The sequence below is a fragment of the Molothrus aeneus genome, chromosome 9, assembly GCF_037042795.1.
Source record: "Molothrus aeneus isolate 106 chromosome 9, BPBGC_Maene_1.0, whole genome shotgun sequence".
Lineage (NCBI taxonomy): Eukaryota > Metazoa > Chordata > Aves > Passeriformes > Icteridae > Molothrus > Molothrus aeneus.
Window position 1 is genome coordinate 28,235,395 of NC_089654.1, and position 20,577 is coordinate 28,255,971.

Here is a 20,577-nt window from a genome sequence, read left to right on the forward strand (position 1 = left end):
AATAATTATTTGCATAAAACTGTGTGAGAAAGTTCGTTACAAGGATGTAAACATCAGAAAGCTTAGAAAACCTTAAAAAAATCAGGGTGACAAAACGGGACTTTTGGTTGATGTTGGAGGAATGGAGGGAATCATGGGGCAAAACCAGGAAACCCCAGCCTGACAAACCAAAGGGAAAAGGGACTTTTGGTTGATATGGGGGAATGGAAGGAATTGTGGGGCAAAACCAGCAAACCCCTGAGCCTCCCTCTGTGCTGTTCCCTTGCAGAGTGATGAGCCCCAGCAGCAGCAGCAGCCATGCTGGGATTCGGGACGTGCTCCATGGGCGCCCCGGCGAGGGCGGCTGAGCTGGACGCCGCCTCGTCCCGCTGCATCCTGGCCCTGCCCGAGGAGGAGACGTGGCGCCAGCACCGCCTGGGGCTGATGCAAAACACCCATTCCTGCAACCTGCTGGAGCCTCAGAGCCTGGCCCAGGCCCTGGTGTCGCGCACCGCCTCCTTGGACGCGCTGTGCGAGTCGCGCTGCCGCGATGGCGAAGCGGAGCTGGGGCTGGCCCAGCTGGTGGCCGTGAGCCCCGAGGTGATCAAGCGCCGGCGGGGAGGGCTCATCGAGCAGAGGGACATCATCAAGGCCCACGAGGCACACAAGATGCAGAGCACGCCCCAGGCGCGGAGGAAGGAGTGGGAGTAAGTATCAGAGAGCGCCCCGTGGCGTTCGCGTTCTCGGAAAAATTTCCTGCACCCAGGGTTTTCCTCCTGGGAAGCTGAAAGGCCTCAGAGAAAAGGAAAACAATTCTTGTCTCATTTTGCTTCTCCTGTGTTGTGCTCATGTGGAATGTGCTTGGGGATTGTTTACCCACAGGTGATTGTTTCATTGGATTCTCCTGTGAGTTGTTTTCAGTCTTTGGCCAATCAGGGCCAAGCTGTGTTAGACTCTGGAAAGAGTCACGTGTCAGGATCTCTAGCTGGGCAGAGTGACCCCAAGATGGGTTAGAAAGTCTCTTTTCCCAGCCCGGCACTTGAAGAAGGAGTCAGGGCTCTTCATTTCTCGGTCTCAAGGTTGTTTATTGTTCCTTATCTATAAAAAATTTTCTCCTGTCCAGCCGAGGTCGGCTCAGCAGGACAGTCCAGGCGCTCTGCCTGCCCCCAGGGCAGGGTTATGTCTTTATACTAAGAACTACATGTGCAATATTTACAATTACTGTCCAATACCTATCACCTATGTTAGACAGTGAGCTTCTACTCTAAACCAATCCCAAAGTGCCACCATCACAGCAGAAGATGGAGGCCAAGAAGAAGAAGAAGCAGAAAGGCTGGACACACCCAGTTCCCTCCATCTTGGGCCTCCTGAACCCCCATACCAAAACCCCTAAAATCTACTTTTCCACCCCATGATAACTTCACTAATATTCTACTTAAGCTGTCATGGCTTGCTGATCTTCATACAAGGTTGGTCATTTGCTCCAGGGGTCATAATCAAACCCACAGGGGCATTTTGGGCTCTGTGCCAGGGTCTCTGAGCCCCCTGGCAGGGGTCTGGGCTGCTCAGGACAGACAGAGGGATGTCCTAGGTCCTGACAGTCACGAGTTTTCATTATTATCTTTTTAGCATTCTGTAAGTATGCCTTCTGTATTCTTTAGTATAGTTCAGTATAGTATTCTTTAATATAATATAGTATCATAGAATGATAAATTAACCTTCTAAAAACATAAAGTCAGATGCATCATTCCTGCCTTCGTCGGGGCATCCCTACAAATGCAATAGCCCCCAGCCCAGGTGGGCAGCTGGGGGGACTGGGAACATTCCCTGTCCTGTGTGGGGCTGCTGGGAGGGTCTGGGGGTGTCCTCTTGGCTCTCTGTGGGGCAGCCAGGGCCAGCTGGGCTCCATCTCCTGGCTCTGAGCTGGAGGGTGGCATCCCATGGGAATGGTGTGTCCCCACATTGTGGGGTGGCAGGAGAAGGTTGGAAGCTCTCTGTTTAGGAAGTCCTCCAGGCAGTTTCTCTTGGCAGTTTCTCTGGGTATGTAGATAATGTTTGGGGTTGTTGCCTTTCTGCTTTTGCTGTGGCTTGACCCAGCTGTGAGGGCTTTATCTGTAGATTCTATAGATATGGTGGTTGGGGACATTTTTTGTGGGATTTGGGAGCGCTGAGCTAATGGTTGGACTTGATCTTAGAGGATTTTTCCATGATTTGTATTCAATTCTAAAAAGCGCCCAAGACTTCCAAATCAGAGCAAGCTGGGACATTAACAAACTTGAGAAAACAAGAGCTAGAACCCACAGCTTATTTTATTATTTTCCTTTAATTAACTTATTTTGTTATTGTGTTATTTTCCTTTAATCAACTTATTCTCATGGTTTGCCTTGGTGCTGTGAGAAAAGCCCAGCTCCAAGTCCTGGATTGGCCTCTCTCACCCCACACTCCCTGTGTGACAAGGCTGTGGCCACATGCTTCAGTCCCATATTGAAATAACATCATATAACTAATAAATAATAATAATAATAATAATAATAACCAAAAAATAAAAGCTTCCCCTCCCCGTGCCTGCCCAGCAATCAGCAAGACTGCCTGGGATAAGCTGTTGCAGCACATCCTCCTCCACTATCACTGGTCTGGAGCAGTTCCCTGCCTCCAGAAGCTGATTTGGGGAATAATGTTTAATAAAACACCCAAAGGAGATAGGAGCCCCCGAATTAATTAGATGTGGCACGTTGCTTTGGCAGGATCTAGGTCAGTGCTCTGCTTGTGTGAGGCTGGTAGGGTTTCCTTGGGATGGTTTCCGTGATAAAACCACTTGTGATAAGGCTGAGGCTGCTCCTGCTTTTTTTGGAGAGCAGCCCATGGCTGAGGCTGGGCTCTCCCTGGCCCTGCTCATCCCCTGGTGCCCAGGGAACCTCCTGGCTTTGCAGGGAAATAATAAATTGCCATCTGGGCTCGGCAGGTGCTCGGTGCCTCGTTATCTTTTGCAGCCCCCTTGGGGTGCCAGATGAATAAATCATGGCGGGGCAGGAAGCAGAGGGGTGGCCTCGTTAATTGTCAGCTCGCTAATTAGCGGCCTGCAGCTCCACAGCTCTGCTTGGTGGCAGGGACGTGGAGCTGGAGCTCTTCCTGCCCCTGCTGGTGGGATGTGCCCACCTTTGGCTGCCCTCAGTTGCTCCATCCAGCAACACAATATTTTAAAAAAAAAGCCCCCAAAGCCCAATATTTCTGTTTTTAACCCAGTGCCAAGTGCTGCCATCCCAGTGTGGTTTAAGAGGATGTTTCCCCAGGCTGGAAGGGTCCTGGCTTTGCATTTCCCAGCTCCTGGGTGATTTGGTTTGTCATTTCATCCTGCTTTGTGATGGTTTTCTGGAAGTCTGTGATGCTGGGGAGGACAATGGGCTCTGGCCCTTGGGCTTTGCAGCCCCCATGTCCCAAAGAGCCCCACTCCCTGCCTCTGCCAGGCATCTTCCTGGGATGCTGGTGTTAGGAAAATCAACCCACAAACACCAGAGGTTTATGTCCAAAAAGGAGACAGGGGAGTCCTTTCTTGCTTTATTCCAATAAAGGGAGAGGCCATGGGGCATTCCCCTGGGATCTCTCCAAGTTTTGGAGGACTCTGCCTCCTTTTTATCCCAATTTCCCGGCTGCATTTCCCTTCTCTCTTTCCCCGTTGGCTGAGGTACTTGAGAGGTTCAGACTTCCCAGAACACCTGATACCAGAGATTTCCCTCTAATGTACAACCCTCCCTTTTCATTTCTAATTCTTACAGAATTTAGGGATTTTTCTTCCCCATTGTTTCTTTCATCTTTCAATGTCTAATTTTGTTTCATCAGCAAACCTAAAGTTTATTTGTAAAAGCAAATCTCTTTTCCCATTCATCAACCAGTGGAATCCTTCCCATTGTTTCTTTTCTCTCCCAGTGCTGGTTTTATCTCCCAGCAGACCCACAGCTTGTTTGTAAAGACAAATCCCTCATTCCTCTCGTTGGTGAGCACCAAGGGGCTTCTTCTGTTCCTTTCCCAGATTTCTGTGCCCTGCTACCCCACCAACCCACAAAAACCACTTGCCAGAGGGTCCTGCTTTACCATCAGACTCAAACATCAGGAGGAGAGGGACTTCTGGTGAAGCAGGATGAGGGAGAATGGCTTTAAACTGGAAGTGAGTGGGTTTAAGGTTAAGAATTCTCAACTGTGAGGGTGGGGAGACCCACCACAGGTTGCCCAGAGAAGCTGTGGCTGCCCCTGGATCCCTGGAAGTGTCCAAGGCCAGGTTGGATGGGGCTTGGAGCAACCTGGTCAGGTGGAAGGTGGCCCTGCCTGTGGCAGGAGGCTCAAACAAGATGATCCTTAAGGTCCCTTCCAATCCCAACCATTCTATCCTTCTGGGACAAGCCATCAGTGCTCTCCCCAAAAGCTTTGCCAAAGCCCAGGCAGGTGTGCAGAGCCAGCAACCCCAGCACCAGAAATGTTTTCTGGGAGTAGATGGATGCCCTATGGGTGAGAAAAAAAAGCAAATTGATTTCCTTATGAGTAATTTTATTAGTAATAATGCAATTTCCCTGTGATTTCATTTTCCAAAGGGCCCATCTCACCTGTCTTGGATCACCCTGGAGGCTTTCACTCAGGCACTCTGGCTCTGTTTAGCAGTGAGGGGGGTATGGGAGCTACTCTCCCATAGCTCCAGAATGATGGAGGGCATCAAATGGGACATGGGAGACATGGAAAATGTCTGAGCAGCTGCAGCCTGTGGCTGGGTGGTCTGCAGGGTGCTGGGCACAGCCAGAGATGCTGCATGAGCCCTCTGCTCCCCTGTCCTTGCAGGTGTGGCACTGCTGGGGTGTAGCCAGGTGTGGTTGAGCTGCTCTAAGGGTAGTGAAGAAAGGCTCTCTCTTTGTGCTCACCAGCGTTGGCAGGTCTGACCCTCACTAAACCTCTGCTGCTTTTTTTTTGCCAGGGGAACGATTCCACAAGTAGAATGGGAATAGGAAGGGTAAAATGATGTTTTCTAGGTTTTTTTGGTGGTTTTTTTTTTCCAAGAGTAAACCCAGGCAGAGAACAGAAAACACCAAGAGCCTGTGGGGCAGTGGCTCTGGGGGAGGATTAACTTTATGGTGAAAAAGGAATGTACCAGCCCACCTTGTTCATGTCTGAGGGGCTCCAGCCCAGGGCAGACACTAAAGCCCATTTTTCCAGAGTGCCAGCCTGCTGCCCTGCCCTCCATCCCTGTCCTCACACACTGGGGTCAGGGATGGAGGCACCTGGAGAGATCTGCAGTGCTCCAAGGTGGAATCAGTGCTGTGCTTGCTCTGGATGCCTGGCAGCATCCTTTGGGTAGTGTTGGGTTTAGAGACAGCTCAGAAGAAAAGCTCCTCATCAAAACAAGCAAACAGGGAACCTCCTGTGGCTTCTCCAGGAGGAGCAGCTGCTTCCTCAGCTGATGGTGAGGACAGGCAGAGCCACACAGGGAGCACATCCCAGAAAGGCTTCAGACTGAATTTGAAGCATGCAGGACCCAAACCTGCTTTGCATGGCTGAAACTCACATGTGCATGGGGATTTGTTTAGCTTGGCTTGTGCAGTTTGGGGAAGGCAAACTGTGCTCTCGTTTTGGGATGTATTTACAGCCAGGATGCATGGAAAAGGTGCATGGAAAAGCCTGATTCCAGGCAGGTGGTGGGCAGGGAATGGAGGAGGCTGGGGGGAAGCAGCAGACCCGTGGCACAGTGGAGGTGGATGCTGTAATTCAGCCTTTGAGCTGGATTACAGCATGAGCAATTACAGCATTACACATGAGCAAAAGGATGGTGCCCAGAGGGACCTGGACAGGAGTGGGCCCACCTGAACCTCATGAAGTTCGGCAAGGGCAAGGTGCTGCAGGTGGATCAGGGCAATCCCCAGTATCAATAGAGAGTGGGGAATCAATGGATTGAGAACAGTCCTTCAGAGGAGGAGATGGGAATGCTGGTGGATGAAAAGTTGGACGTGGTCCAGCAGTGTGCACTCACAGGCCAGAAAGCCAATCATATCCTGGGCTGTATAAAACGAAGTGTGACCAGCAGGTGATTCTTCCCTGATATTTACAGCCAGGATGGATGGAAAAGGTGCATGGAAAAGCCTGATTCCAGGCAGGTGTTGGGCAGGGAATGGAGGAGGCTGGGGGGAAGCAGCAGACCCGTGGCACAGTGAAGGTGGATGCTGTACTTCAGCCTTTGAGCACCTGAGGTACCAGCAATGAGGAGAGATGGGGGAGACTTGGAGGTGTCAAAGAATCCAATTTTACTGTGGAGTACAACTGCTTTTATACTTATTCTAGGAAGACTAGTAATGTTTTACTACAGTGATTGGGTTAAAGATCACATAAACAAACTTATACATTTTAAACATCTCTTGCTTGCAGAATGTAATTTTCTTTTTCTGGTAAACCCGTCTGATTGAATCTTCTTGCAATCTTGATTTAATCCTCAAAGTTCTGTTTGCTCTTGCCAAGGCATCCTGTTATCAAATCTCTTAAGCTAGCCAGGTCCAAAATCCATCATGTGTCTTGTGTGTCCCAATATCCCAACCCTGAGTGAGGTGGAGGGTCTGAGTGTCCTGTGGGAAGCAAAGCCCTCTGCCCTCAGCACAGTGACCCCAGAGGAAAATGTAAATAAAAGCGATGTCCTGCCTTGCACCATCTCAATTCACGTCTCTGGAGCTGTGAATTTGTGAGATCTCCTTTTTTTGGGAGCCTGGGGAGCTGCCAGGAGAAGGAGCCCCAGCAAATGCCTGCTGCAGGGAGCTTTGAGGGGAGCTGCTCTGTGGGGCTGGGCCGCTCTGCAGCTCTGCCTCCGTGTGGATGGATGGGAGGCAGGAGAGAACAGAACAGGCTGCAGACACACGGGGTGCTGCTCACAGATCTCACTGGCTTCTTGTGACTTGGCAGCCTCTGTCTGGTTCTGTGCACACTCTGCATCCCAGATCACAAATGAAGCCGAGGTTTTTTTTTTTTTTCCCTTACATCCTTAATTTTTTTTAAATTTCTTTTTGCTGAATGAGACAAAGGGCCCTTTTGGTGTGTACTGGGCTGCCAGTTCCATTGCTGTCTCCCAGCATATTCCCCAGCACTGCTGATTCTTTTGCTTCTTTTCTCTGCCAAGGCTGGGATTAAATGCATGAGATGGTATTTCTTGTTCAGACTCAGATGTTTGTTACTTCTTATCTATGTTACAGTCTCACAAACTGTGACTTCTACAGTACTTAAAAAAGGTAAAAATGGAGCCCTATCTCTCTCTACAAGGCCTTTCAAGGATAAACTGTCCAATTAAGAAATGACACCTGAATTATTCTTACTTTTAACCCAATAACCAACCACCCATGCCCCACAATGTGGACTTTTTTATCCAATTACACAAAATCACCCAAACCCATGGAGAAGAAGGTGAGAAGAAGGACCAGCCTCTGCCCTAAAACCTCCATCTTGCTTTATATATATTACTATATTCTAAAACCTTAAACTCTCAGTTTTCCACCCTGTGATATTACACACTTCTATTCAAGCTCCAGATCTATAATCTCAGTTCTATCATTCCATTTTGGAAGCCTTCTCCACGGCCTCAGCTCAATGCAGTGAGTGTTCTCTTGGGGGTCAGTGCCTGTTAGTACAGAACGTCTCAAATTCTCAGTGACCAGGGTTCCAGCACAGCACCCTCTGGGTCTGTCCTTCCCCACCAGGGGCTCCTCCCCAGGTGTCTGCTGCCATCACCCCAGGGCTTTGGGAGGGCTGGGAAATGGGGTTGGGGCAGGGGCTCTGGGGGCTCTGCAGGCCAAAGCCCTGAGATCTCAGTGGCTGCTGATGCTGGGAATTCCATACCTGGGACATCCTTCCCATACCTGGGACATCCTTCCTCTAGATCCACTCATGCTTCCAAATCTTCCACAACCCCCTGCAAAGCAATTAACCTCTCTGGGCCTAACGAGTGTCTCTTTGTTCACGTGGCTCTGCCTGTTTATGTTTCCCCCTGCACGAGGAGCAGTGCAGGCAGTGAACAGGACTCTGGTTGTGCTAAACCTGGCACAAATGGGTGCCCTGAAATGTGGCTTTTGTCATGGCACCATGCCTTGAGCAGCAGAGAAGCATCTCTCCAAAAGGTGCCCGCCCTGAACCTCCTGTAAGAGCCAAAATGAGGGATGTGGGACTCCAGGGGCTCTCCAAAATGCAGTTTATTCCATCCAAGGTGTTACAGCAGTGCAGGGTGGTGGGTGACAGAGATGTGCCCACAGCTGTCAGCTCCAGCTGCAGGCAGCCCTGCAGACCCTTAGTTTAGGTTACAATGCATTATAGACTTTTCTTTGCTGAGCATCTTAATGCAGCAGAACCAATCTATACCTTAACTTTTATCTATAGCCTATCATAACTGCTATAATTACCATATTCTTGTTACTATTCTCCAATCACTAAAAGTTAGTACATTACAGTTTAAGCTAGAAGTTGTTTTTCAGTTTTCTTGCAGTGGAAAATTCTGAGACCTTTTTTCTACTTGCAACATTTGCTGCCTTGTTTGCCTGTGCTCTCTTTCTGCTTGGTAAAAACATCTTGTTGTTTGGGGTGGGTTTATCCTTTGCTCTAAGCCATAAAAACCCCTTCTAACTAACAGACCCTTTGCCTCCTTGGTTATCCAGTAAGACTGGCTCAGCAATTCTTTTCTTCTATATCAAAACTTGCTTTCATTTCTTCAGATTCTACATTCAAAAATCTTTCTGCCAAGCACACATATCTGTGAGACTTTCTTGTCAAACTTTTATCCTTCCCAACAACCTCCCTGTGCTCTCCCTGCTTCCCTTCAGTGCAGATCAAGGTTTGCATCCTGGGAAGGGATTTTCTGGGTTTTCTGTGGTTGAGATGATCTCCAAGTATCAGAAAGTCTCTTTTTTCCCAGCCCCACGACTGAAGAAGAAGTTGAGATTCCTCAGTTCTGCTTCTCAAGGTTGTTTATTTTCTCTTATCTGTTCCATTCTTTCTCTGACCTGCTGAGATCTGTCCAGCAGGTCGGGTTGTGGCACAGTCCCTGCCCTTGGGGTGGTGTTAACTTTTTATACTAAGAACTATGTGTACTTTATTTACAATAATTTTCCAATACCCATCACCTATGTTAGACAGTCTGTCTCTACTCTAAACCAATCCAGAAGTGTCACCATCACAGCAGAAGATGGAGGAGAAGAAGAAGGAGAAGGAGGACAGGACATGCTCAGATTCCTCCATCTTGCCTCTTGAACCCCCATTCTAAAACCCCAAAATTCTACTTTTTCACCCTGTGACAAATTCACTGTCATTCTACTCAAACTCTTGTGGCTTTTAACTCCTCAGACAAAGTTGGGAATTGTTTCCATGGGCTAAAATCAAAGGCACAGGTGTCTTTGACTCCGTGCCAAGGTCCCTGAGCCCCCTGCCAGGGTCTGGAATCACCCAGGGCAGCCAGAGCAATGTCCTGGGTTCTGACAGAGTTTGTTTTTCTGACCTGGCATGAACTCGAGTTCCACTGAATATCCTGGCAACGGCATGGAAATAGCAGCATCCTTCACCCAGTTTCCTCAAAGCCTGGGTTTCTGGCACACCCTGCAGGAATTCCCTGAGCTAATTCCAGTGACTGCAGAGCCTCCCAAGGGCTGCCAGAGGGGTGGGCACTCGAGGAGGGTCCAAGCCCAGTGAATGTCACTGTGATATTTTCTGAAAAATCCCTTGGCCAGGATTTCTTCTCCTGGGAAGCTTCAGCTTTTCTCTATTTTGCTGTTCTGGAATGTGGTCTGGAGATTGTCTATCCAAACACGTGAATTGTTTTTAATTAATGACCAATCACAGCCAGCTGTGTCAGGCTCTGAGGAGTCAGTCAGAGCTTTCATTATCATTCTTGTTTAGCTTTTTGATGTATCCTTTCTCTTTCTTTTGTGTAGTTTTAGTATAGCATAATATAATATAATATAATATAATATAATATAATATAATATAATATAATATAATATAATATAATATAATATAATATAATATAATATAATATAATATAATATAATATAATATAATATAATATAATATAATATATCAGCCTTCTGAGAACTTAGATTCTCATCTCTCACCTCGTCCTGGGGACCCTCACAAACACCACAAGTGCAGGCTCAGAAGTGGTTCCAGGGAGCTTCTCAGGAGCTGAGCATGGAAGGACAAGGTAATTCCCAGGAGATGCCTTACAGAAGGCATTATTTAATATTTCTACAGAGAAGGGAGACAGGAGTCCCACCAGCAGAACAAAATCATTAAATATGGAATGGAAAGAGTTTTACATTAATATGGACCAATATGGATAAAAGATAACACAGTGATTGCTTTGTTTTTGATGAAGCCACAAGTTGTTGCAAGCAAAACAGAATCTCCTAAAACCATAATATGTTTTTTATCCCCTTTTCAGTTTCTCCAGTAAATTTCTCATGTTGTTGTTTTCATTGTAGTGCTATGTTTTATTATTCCATTGAGTTAATTAAGAGCATTTTTCTGTTAAGATTGATTCCTGTTAAGGCTGATTGTTCTTAAGTTTACTCAGAAATAATGCAGGCTCAGAAGTGGTTCCAGGGAGCTCCTCAGGTGGTTCCCAGGAGATGCCTCCACTCAGGAGCTGCTGCCTTGTGTTTTTCCACTGCATCCTGGCAGCTCCTGCTTCCCTCACTGGAATCTCAGCTGCAGCTGTTGGAGAAGCTTTGGTAGCACCTCAAGCTCTGGTCTGTGCTTTCCAGGAACCAGCCTGTGGAAGGAGCTTCCCCCTTGGCCTGGGGCTGGCTCAGAAACACAGAATTATTGTGGGGCAGTGAAGTGGCAAAGAGCCTCAGGCAGGGTCACCTAGAGCAGGCTCCAATGTCCTCCAGATTTCTCCCAGCAGAATATCCAGGTGGGTTTTGAGGGTCTCTAAACATGGAGAGTCCACAGCAGTGACCGTGTTCACAGGGGTCTGAGGATGAGGGAAGAGATGAGGATCTGACTCCATGGTTCAGAAGGCTGATTTATTATTTTATGATATATATTATATTAAAACTATACTAAAAGAATAGCAGAAAGGATTTCATCAGAAGGTTGGCTAAGAATAGAAAGAGAAAGAATGATAACAAAGGTTTGTGGCTCGGACTCTCTGTCTGAGCCAGCTGACTGTGATTGGCCATTAATTAGAAACAACCACATGAGACCAATCCCAGATGCACCTGTTGCATTCCACAGCAGCAGATAACCATTGGTTACATTTTGTTCCTGAGGCCTCTCAGCTTCTCAGGAGGAAAAATCCCATGGAAAGGATTTTTCATAAAAACACGTCTGTGACACACAGCCTCTCTGGGGAGCTTGTCCCAAATGCTTCGTTTCCTTCACAGTGAAAAAGTTTATTCCTCTGTGCAGGCAGAGTTTGTTTTATGGCAGTGTGTGCCTGTTGCCTGAAGTCCAGCCTCTGGAGGAGCTTTGCCTCTTCTCCCCCTCTGTGCATGGATCAGATCCTCTGTGAGCTCTTCCAGCCAGGCTGAGCAGCCCCAGCTTTGCCAGCTCCTGTCCTTCTGTCACCTTGGCTGGAGCTGCTCCAGGAGCCCATGTCCCCTGTCCTGTGGGGCACAGCACTCTGGATGTGTCACTAGGGCTAAATGAAGGGCACAGGCCACCTCCTCGACCCACTGGCTTTGCCTGACACACCCCAGGGAGCTGCTGGCTCATCTTCTATAAGAGCACAGTGCTGGTGGCCAGCAGGTCCCTTGGGAGCTGTCCTTGGCACTGGTGAGGGCACACCCTGAGTGCTGTGTCCCCTCAGTTTGGGAAGGATGTTGAGATGTTTGAGCACATCCAGAGGGGGCAACGAGGCTGAGAACACAAACCCTGTGAGGAGCCACTGAGGGAGCTGGGGGTGCTCAGCCTGGAGAAAAGGAGACTCAGGGGTGCCCTCATCACTCTGCACAGCTCCTGAAAGGTGCCTGTGCTCAGCTGGGGCTGGGCTCTTTCTCCAGGCAGCACTGACAGAACCAGAGCACACAGCCTCAAGCTGCACCAAGGGAAATACAGTTTGGATATCAGGATAAAGTTTTTACAGAAAGAGTGATAAAGTTCTGGAATGGCTGCCCAGGGGGAAGGTGGGGTCCCCATCCCTGGGTGTGTTTAACAAAGCCTGGATGTGGCACTGGGTGCCAGGGTTGAGTTGAGGTGCTGGGGCTGGGTTGGACTCGATGATCTTGGAGGTCTCTCCCAACCCAGTGATTCTGTGAATTCTGTGATTCTGTGATTTCGTGGATTCTGTGGATTCTGTGGGGCTCTCCCTGCCCAGCCCCTTCCCAGCCAGCACAGACAGGTTTGTTCTTCCCCCAGTGCAGGGTTTGGTGTTTGCAGCTCCGTGCTGCTCCTCTGCTGTTCCTCCAGGCTGCTGGACTCCCTCTGGATGGCAGCACAGCTTCAGCACTGCCTGGTTTTTAGCATCTCCCTGCACTGGCAGCGCGTGATTCGCTGCAGCACCCACACTTCTGATATTTCCTGCTCGTTTTCATCCTCATCCTTCCCCTCCCCCGGAATAATTCAGCCTCCTCCCCTCTCCCAGGCAGTCCCCAGCTGTCCCTGTGTGATTCTGATGGGAGGCTGGCTGCTGTTTGTGACAGAGGCGTTTTCCAGCCTCTCCAGTTTGTAGGGTTAATGTTATTTACTACTCTCAATTTCTCCAGTGTAGTACCTGCCTTGCCCCTCCCACCTCCCACACTGTTTGTATTTCAGGGATAACAGAGTAATAGGTTAATTCAGGGACCTTAGCAGGTATCTAGTTTGATCAGACAATCACTTATTTTTCATTTAACTCGACATTTTCCATTTTAAAATACAGAGGATGGTTTGCTGGGCACTCCCAAAATGGCATTTTCTCTACTGAGGGTGGTGAGACCCTGGCACAGAGAAGTTGTGGATGTCCCATCCCTGCAAGTGTCCAAAGCCAGGCTGGATGGGGCTTGGAGCATCCTGGTCTGGTGGGAGATGTCCTGCCCATGGAAAGGGTTGGAGTGGGATGATCTTTGCAACACAAACCATTCCATGATTCTGTAAAGCTTCAGGAAGGTCCCTGGAGTTGTACTAAAGCAGCTTTCAAATATTCTGGTGCTTATCCCAGCCGTGGGGAAGGAGGTCAGTGGGACATTGTCCTTCCCAAAATCCACCTGAAATCCCAGCTGGTGTGGTCCCATCTTCCCTGGGTGATGCCAACCAGCGTGTTTGGTGGGAAGGAGCTTTCCTGCCAGCTCAGTGGATGATGCTGTGATGGAACCTGTGACATCTCCACGAGCTCTGCTACAAATCCCAACCCCTTCATCTGTCACCAGAGGAGCCTCACAGGGCTTGCTTTTCCCTCCACCCTTCCACAACCCATAGACAGCACCTGATGTGCTGTAACTTCCTTTCCTATTGTATTAGCAAGGTGCCCCATGGCAGGGAGGAATGATGGACCTGATTCCATGTTCTCAGAAAGCTAATTAATTTTTATATAATATGTTATGTTATATAACATAACATATTATATAACATATAGCATTACTTATATTATATTATATTATATTAATGCTATACTAAACAATATAGAAGGGATACTTACAGAATGCTAAAAAGATAATAATGAAAACTTGTGATTTTTCCAGAGCCCTGACACAGCTGGCACTGATTGGCCAATGAGTCAAAACAATTCACATGAAACCAATGAAACAATCACCTGTTGGATAAACAATCTCCAAACCACATTCCAAAGCAGCAAAACACAGGAGAAGCAAATCAGATAATTATTGTTTTCCTTTTCCTCTGAGGCTTCTGAGCTTCCCAGGGGAAGACTCCTGGGTGAAGGGATTTTTCAGAAAATATGAATGTGACACTTTCCCTTGCATTTTCTCTGGTGGAATTAAGCCTAAAAATTCCTCAATGAGTTTTTTCCCCATTGAGGAATCCTGGGGGCCGTGCTCAGCCTTGGCTGCGGAGGGTGTTTGCCTTCAGGGAGGCTGCTGAGCTGCCTGCCTCTCACTGCAGCAAGGGGGAAGCTTTTTCACACCTCCCAGCACTGAGGAGCTCTCAGAGAGAGGTTTTGCTCCTTGGCCTTTTCTCTTTCACAGGTTTGGGAGAGGGAAGCAGCATCTCCTTCCTGGCTGCACGCCAGGGATGGGGCTTCTCTGGCTGTCTTGAGCATCAGCTGCTCAGTGCAAGTTCAGACCTGCTGGAAAAAAAAAAATAAAATTTCAACAGCTCTGTCTTCTCCTGGCTCTTGTCCTGACAACGTGGTTTTGTCAAAGCCACCCCTGTTTGCTAGCAGGGCTGCTTTGGAGAAAGCTGAGCCTGGGAGTTTGGTTTCTTTAGGTTGCAGATGGAGCTGGTGGAGTTCTGGTCCAGAACTTGCTTTCTTGCTTTTTTTCTGGTCCATCCAGTGCTTTCTTTTTATTGCAGGGGGTGTTTGCAGCCCAAAGGCAGGAAGGAGACTCCTGTGCCATCCCATCCCCTGGCTGTGGGTGCTCTGCTGGGTTTGTCCAGCTTGAGCCTTGCAGGGTGGGCAGAGATCAGAGAAAGCACTGGATGCTCCTCAGGCATGGACCTGCCTCTTGGAGGGGTGAAGAGGAGAATAAAAAGGGTGTGAGGGAGAAGAAAATCTCCTGCTGGCTTTGGCAGGAGCTAACACTGCTGTGCCAGGAGGTCATGAGGATGGTGAGGGATTTCTTTTGCTTTGGGTAGTGCAGCAGTTGAAAAAATGCTTTTAGAAATCCCTCTCCAAGCCTGTGACAGGCTAGAAATAAGTTTTCTGCTGTTGGCTGTGCATGGATGGCTCTGGGGATGTGTTTTCTGAGCTTGTTCCCACACACATGTAAAGTTTGGCAGCTTGCTGTCTGGCTCTTTGGTGGCAAGAAGGAGAATTTCCCCCCAGGTCTCTGCTCCATCCCTTCCTCACCTCTTTGCTCTCCCTTTCTCCGTGCTGCTCAGCCCCAATATTTTGGGCAGGGCCATTCTGAAATATCCCTATTTTTCCCCCCTATTGGATTTTCTCAAGTGGATCTCTCTGGAAGTGCTTTGCCCCAAGCTGGACCTGTGTGAGCTGCAGGAGGGTGGGGAGCTGTGATCTCACCTCCTGCCATCAGCCTGGGATGCTCCACAGCTCTTGGCTGAGGGCAGGGATTTGGGGGCTGCAAGCAGCCATGGAAATTCTCTTTAAGGTGCTGGCCAAGAGGGGAGGGTGGACAGCTGTTCCCTGAGAGGGGGGATTGCTGCAGCCTGCCCAGAGCAGGCAGGATGTGACTGCAAATGCCAATTAGAGCTGGGGCTGGCAAAGCTAAATGAAGCAGCAGGGCACTCCAGGCAATTTATTAATGGCTGATTATTCCAGGGCCCTTCAGTTGAGCCACAAAGCCTCCAGGGCTAAGGCAGGGTTAGCCCGAGGAGCTCTGCATTGCCAGGAGCTCTCAGAGTGGGGTATTTGGGTGGGAAAGGGGAGAGCAGGCTGTGTCAGGCTGGGGGAAGCATCCCTGCAATGCTGTCCCTTTTCTCAGCAGTTTTGGGGTGATGGGGTCTCACCTGCCTCTGTTTGAAGGTGCCAGCAACCCCCCTGAGCTTGTTTGGGTGCTGCCATGCACGCACAGAGGTGGCTCTGGGTTTTGGTTGGGTGTTTTTGGGGAGTACAAAGTGCTGAGCAGCCTCTGGGGGTGGGTTGGTGCAGGCACTGAGCTCCACAGGGTACAGAGTGAGCCCCAAAATCAGCCCCTGTGGGTTCTGTGGGGCTGGGTGCACATCCCTGCTGTGCCCCCAGTATTGCCCAGGACTGGAGGTTCCTTTGCTGTCTTTAATCTTCTCCCAGCCTGCCATCATTTAAAAGTCTAAAATTGAAAATTGGGAACTGGACCAGATGGCTTTTAAAGGTCCTTCCCAACCCGATCCATTCTGTGATCCCACCATTTGGTGGCTAAATCCACCTTTAATTCAAGATGCAACAATGTTCTGCTGTATCAGTGGCTCTGATGCATGAGCTGCCCCACAGCAATGCAGAGCGTGGGGCCACATCTCCCTTAAATGAGTTTAATCTTCATTTATAAGGTGTATTTTAAGAGAAATTTAATTTTTCAAAATAACATAACACTTTTTAGCTTCTAACTGCAAAGTTTTTAAGATGTTTGGGTTTTTTTAGCTTAACAAATTATCAAAACTACGCTCAATGGTTAGACTTAAAAATTTACAGATATGCATGTTAAAACCACTAAAAATACAAAAAAATTTATAAAAATTATAATTATATATATAAAATATAAAGATATTAAAAATATATAAAATATAAAAATATAAAAAATAATGATATTTTTTAAAATCATAATGACATCAGAGGCACCATGAATGTATGTATTATAAGGTATATTTTAAGAGAAATTTAATTCTTCAAAATAATGTAACACTTTTTAGCTTCTAACTTCAAAGTTTTTAAGATGTTCGGGTTTTTTTAGCTTAACAAAATATCAAAACTACACTCAATGGTTAAACTTAAAAATTTACAGATATGCATGTTAAAACCACTAAAAACACACAAAAAATTATAAAAATATATAAAATATAAAAATATTAAAAATATATAATATATAAAAATATAAAAAATAATGATATTTTTAAAAAATCATAATGACATCAGAGGCACCATTAATGTGTGTATTTGTAGGATGTATTTTAAGAGAAATTTAATTCTCCAAAATAATGTGACACTTTTTAGCTTCTAACTTCAAAGTTTTTGAGTTGTTTGGGGTTTTTTTAGCTTAACAAAATATCAAAATTACGGTCAATGGTTAGACTTAAAAATTTACAAATATGCATGTTAAAACCACTAAAAACACACAAAAAATTATAAAAATATATAAAATATAAAAATATTAAAAATATAAAGATATAAAAAAAATGATATTTTAAAAAATCATAATGACATTCGAGGCACCATGAATGTGTGTCCCCTCTGCTTGCACAGAAAATGTCACCACAGATCCCTGTGAAGCATCTGCATGCAGGAGAGGAGGGGAAGGGATGGATGCTCCCAAGGCTAACGAGCCCTGGGATACTTGGAGGCCCTGATGGGTTCTGGTTTTGTTGGTGGGATGGTTCTGGGATTGTTGTGGGTTTGGGAAGCTCGAGTGGCACCTGCTGCACTCGTGCTTTTGTGGCATTTTGCTTCAGGTTTGTGTTGTGTTGTGTTTTGCTCAGCAGCTGAGACCTGGCAGCATTTTCAGAGGTGGGAGCAGGGATGCTCTGGGCTGGATTGTCTTAGGCAGACGCTTGCAGAGGGGCCAGGGAAAGGGTGGTGATGCAGGGTGTGCTGCAGCTGGGGGCTGGGGAAGGGGCTGCAGTGGGTGAGAACTCTTCTGGCACTGCTTCTTCTGGATCTCCATCGCCTGCAAAAGCTGTCTGGGGAGAGATACAGCCACCAAAATCTCCTTTCTCAGAGAATTATTCCCTTATCCCAGCAAAAGAGAGCTTTACAAGATTGTTTTCTTATTGATTTTGAAGATGCCAAGGCTGGACCTGTGGGTCCTGGTGATTAAAGCAGCAGTGTCTGTGAATGTGGGGATGTTTCATGGCAGCACACAGATAATTCCACTTCCAACCCCACAAATCCAAGAGATTTGCTGGCTCTCCCTTCTCTCCCAGTCCTCTGACCCCTCAGTGGATAAATCCCAGAGAATTCCAGCTCTGGGTCGGTGTCCTGGTGGGTGTGAGGATGGTGGTGCCCATCTCTGTCAGGGCTGGAGGAGGCACATCCTGCTGAGGTTGTTGGGAAACAAAACACCACAGAACAGGGGGGCAGGTGGCAGAGAGGAGCCACTTTCCTGCTTTGCTGAGAGCTGCCTTGCTCTGAGGTGCTGCAGAGCCTCTGCAGGGCTTTGCTGGCACAAGAAATGCCATCAGGGCTGTCCTGGCTGTGCCACAGCTGCCAACATCTGCACAGATGAGCACCAGGCTGGAGTGTTCCAGCCCAGGGGTTCTGTGTCCCTGCAGAGGTGCTGGGCTCAGCAGGACTTTTCTCCTTTGCATCCTCATCCTCTTTCTAATCCAGCAGGTAATGAAACTGTTCCTGGAAAAAACCCTGCATTCCTGCATGGTTATCAACACACTTCTGAGTCACAGCTACTCAGTCCCAATTTGAAATTTGGCCAGAGCACGCTGGAGAGATGCTTCTCATTTTATCCTTTTTTTTTTAATTTTATTTTTTTTCCTCTCAGCATAGCCACATTTAAAAAATAAATCAGGATGCCAAAAGGCACTTTCTAAGATGAGTGCAGTCCTGGGAATATCAGTCATGGAAGGGGAGCCTGTCCTCCCTCTCTGGACTCTTTATTGGAATTAAAGAATGGTCTAGATTTGAAGGCACCTCAAAGATCTTTTGCTCCAAGCCCTCTGCCATGGGCAGGACACCTTCCCCTAGACCAGGCTGTTCCAAGCCCCATCCAACCTGGCCTTGGACATTTCCAGGGATCCAGGGGCAGCCACAGCTTCTCTGGACAACCTGTCCCCATCCTCATGGCCAAGAATTCCTTCCCAAGATCCCATTTATCCCATTTCACCATTCCCCCTTCTCCTGTCCCTTTAGGCACCGGAAGGGGCTCTGAACTCTCCCTGGAGCCTTCTCCAGGCTGAGCATCCCCAACTCTGAGCCTCTGCTCAGGGATTTCTTCCCTGCTTGGTGCTCCCTCCAAGGTGAGGAGCAGCTCTGGCTCTCTGAACATCCCAGGCCTTGGCAGAGGATGCTTTTAACACCATTTCCTGGGGGCTTTTTTTGGGTTATTTTTTTGGATTTTTTGGTTTGGTTCAGTTTTGGTTTTTTGGTGTTGTTGTTTTTTTGTTTTTTTGGTTTTTTTTTTCTTGGTAGTTCTTTTGTTGGCTTTTTGGGTGTTTTTTATATTTTTTTTTGTTGTGGGTTTTTTTTGCGTGTTTGTTTTGTTTTTGGGGGACTTTTGGGGGTTTTTTGTGGGGGTTTTTTTGTGTTTTTTGGGGGGGGGACTTTTTTGTTTTGTTTTGTCTTGGGGGATTTTTTTGGTTTTCTTGGTGGGGTTTTTTTGTGAAATTTTTTTGGAGCTTTTTTGTGGGTTTTTTGTTCTGTTTTTTTTCCTGGTTTTTGTTTGTTTGGTTTGGTTTTTGGGGATTTTGGGTGTTTTTTGGTGGGTTTTTTGTTTTCTGTTTATGGTTTTGTTTTTTGTGTGTTGTTTTGTTTTCTTTTTGGGGGGTTCTTGTTTTCTTGATGGGTTTTTTTGTGTTTTTTTGGTTGTGTTTTTTGTGGGTTTTTTTGTTGTGGTTTTTTTGTGTGGTTTTTTGTGTGTTTTGTTTTTGGGGGGATTTTTTGTTTTCTTGGTGGTTTTTGTTTTTTTGTGGTTTTTTTTTTTTTGGTGGGAGTTTTTTGGTTGTTTCATTTTGTTTTTGTTTTGAGGTGATTTTTTTATGCCTGTACCCACCGATGCACAGACAGAAGATTTTTATTTGTTTGTTTTGTTTTGGCGATATTTTTTGGGTTTTTTCTGGGTGTTTTTTTTTTGTTGTTGTTTGGTTTGGTTTGGTTTTGTGGACTTTTTTTTGTTTTCTTGGTGGTTTTTTTGTGGGTTTTTTGTTGTTGTCTTTTTTTGTTTTGGTCGGTTTATTGTTTGTTTGGTTTGGTTTTGTTTTGGGGTTTTTGTGGGGGGGGATTTGTTTTGTTTTTTTTTGGGGGGGGGATGGTTTTTTTTTGTTTGCTTGGTTGGGGTTTTTTTTTGTTTGTTTGGGGGTTTTTTTTGTTTTTTTTTTTTTGGTGCCTGCACCCAGCAATGCACAGATTTTGGGATGCTCCGCTGGCTGCACCAAGGGATGCTCGGGGAGCTGCTCGGGGCGGTTCGCACCTGACCCGAGCATCCCTGGGGAAGGGGGAGCCCAGGCGAGGCTGGGGTGGCCCGGGAGGGGACAGCTGCCACTAGATGGCAATGCCGGAGCGGCAGCGGCTCCGTGGAGGGGGAGGCGACACCCGGGATCCCCGCAGGGACAGCCCCGTGTGCCCAGGGGTGCCCGGCCCTGCTGGGGCCGCTGAGAGAGGCGGGGGAAGAGCGCGGAGGGGACGCGGGTGGCGGCGTTGGAGTGAGAATCACAGAACTGCGGCACCGTTCAGGCTGGAAAAGGCTTTAAACTCATTGAGTCCAGACATTAATGAGGGATGTGGGACTCCAGGCAGCTCTCCAAAATGCAGTTTATTCCATCCAAAAGGTTACAGCAGTGCAGGGTGGTGGGTGACAGAGCTGTGCCCACAGCTGTCAGCTCCAGCTGCAGGCAGCCCTGCAGACCCTTTAGGTTACAATGCATTATAGACTTTTCTTTTGGTTACAATGCATTATAGACTTTTCTTTTGGTTACAATGCATTATATGCTTTTCTTTGCTGAGCATCTTAATACAGTAGAACCAATCTATACCTTAACTTTTATCTATAGCCTATCATAACTGCTATAATTACCATATTCATGTCACTCTTCTCCAATCACTCAAAGTCAGTACATTACTGTTTAAGTTATAAGTTGTTTCTCAGTTTTCTTGCAGTAGAAAATTCTGAGACCTTTTTGCTGCAG

The 20,577-nt window shown here is 47.3% G+C and overlaps 1 protein-coding gene across 1 annotated transcript in view; it reads left to right on the top strand.

The window, feature by feature from the left end:
* Nucleotides 1-589: 589 nt before the first annotated feature.
* The window catches only part of CACNA1E (calcium voltage-gated channel subunit alpha1 E), a 131,527-nt gene continuing 111,539 nt past the window's right edge, over nt 590-20,577 (top strand). The window contains exon 1 of the mRNA XM_066556196.1: nt 590-686. Coding sequence (XP_066412293.1) covers nt 649-686 — 38 coding nt within the window. The 5' untranslated portion in view covers nt 590-648. The remainder of the gene's footprint in view (nt 687-20,577) is intronic.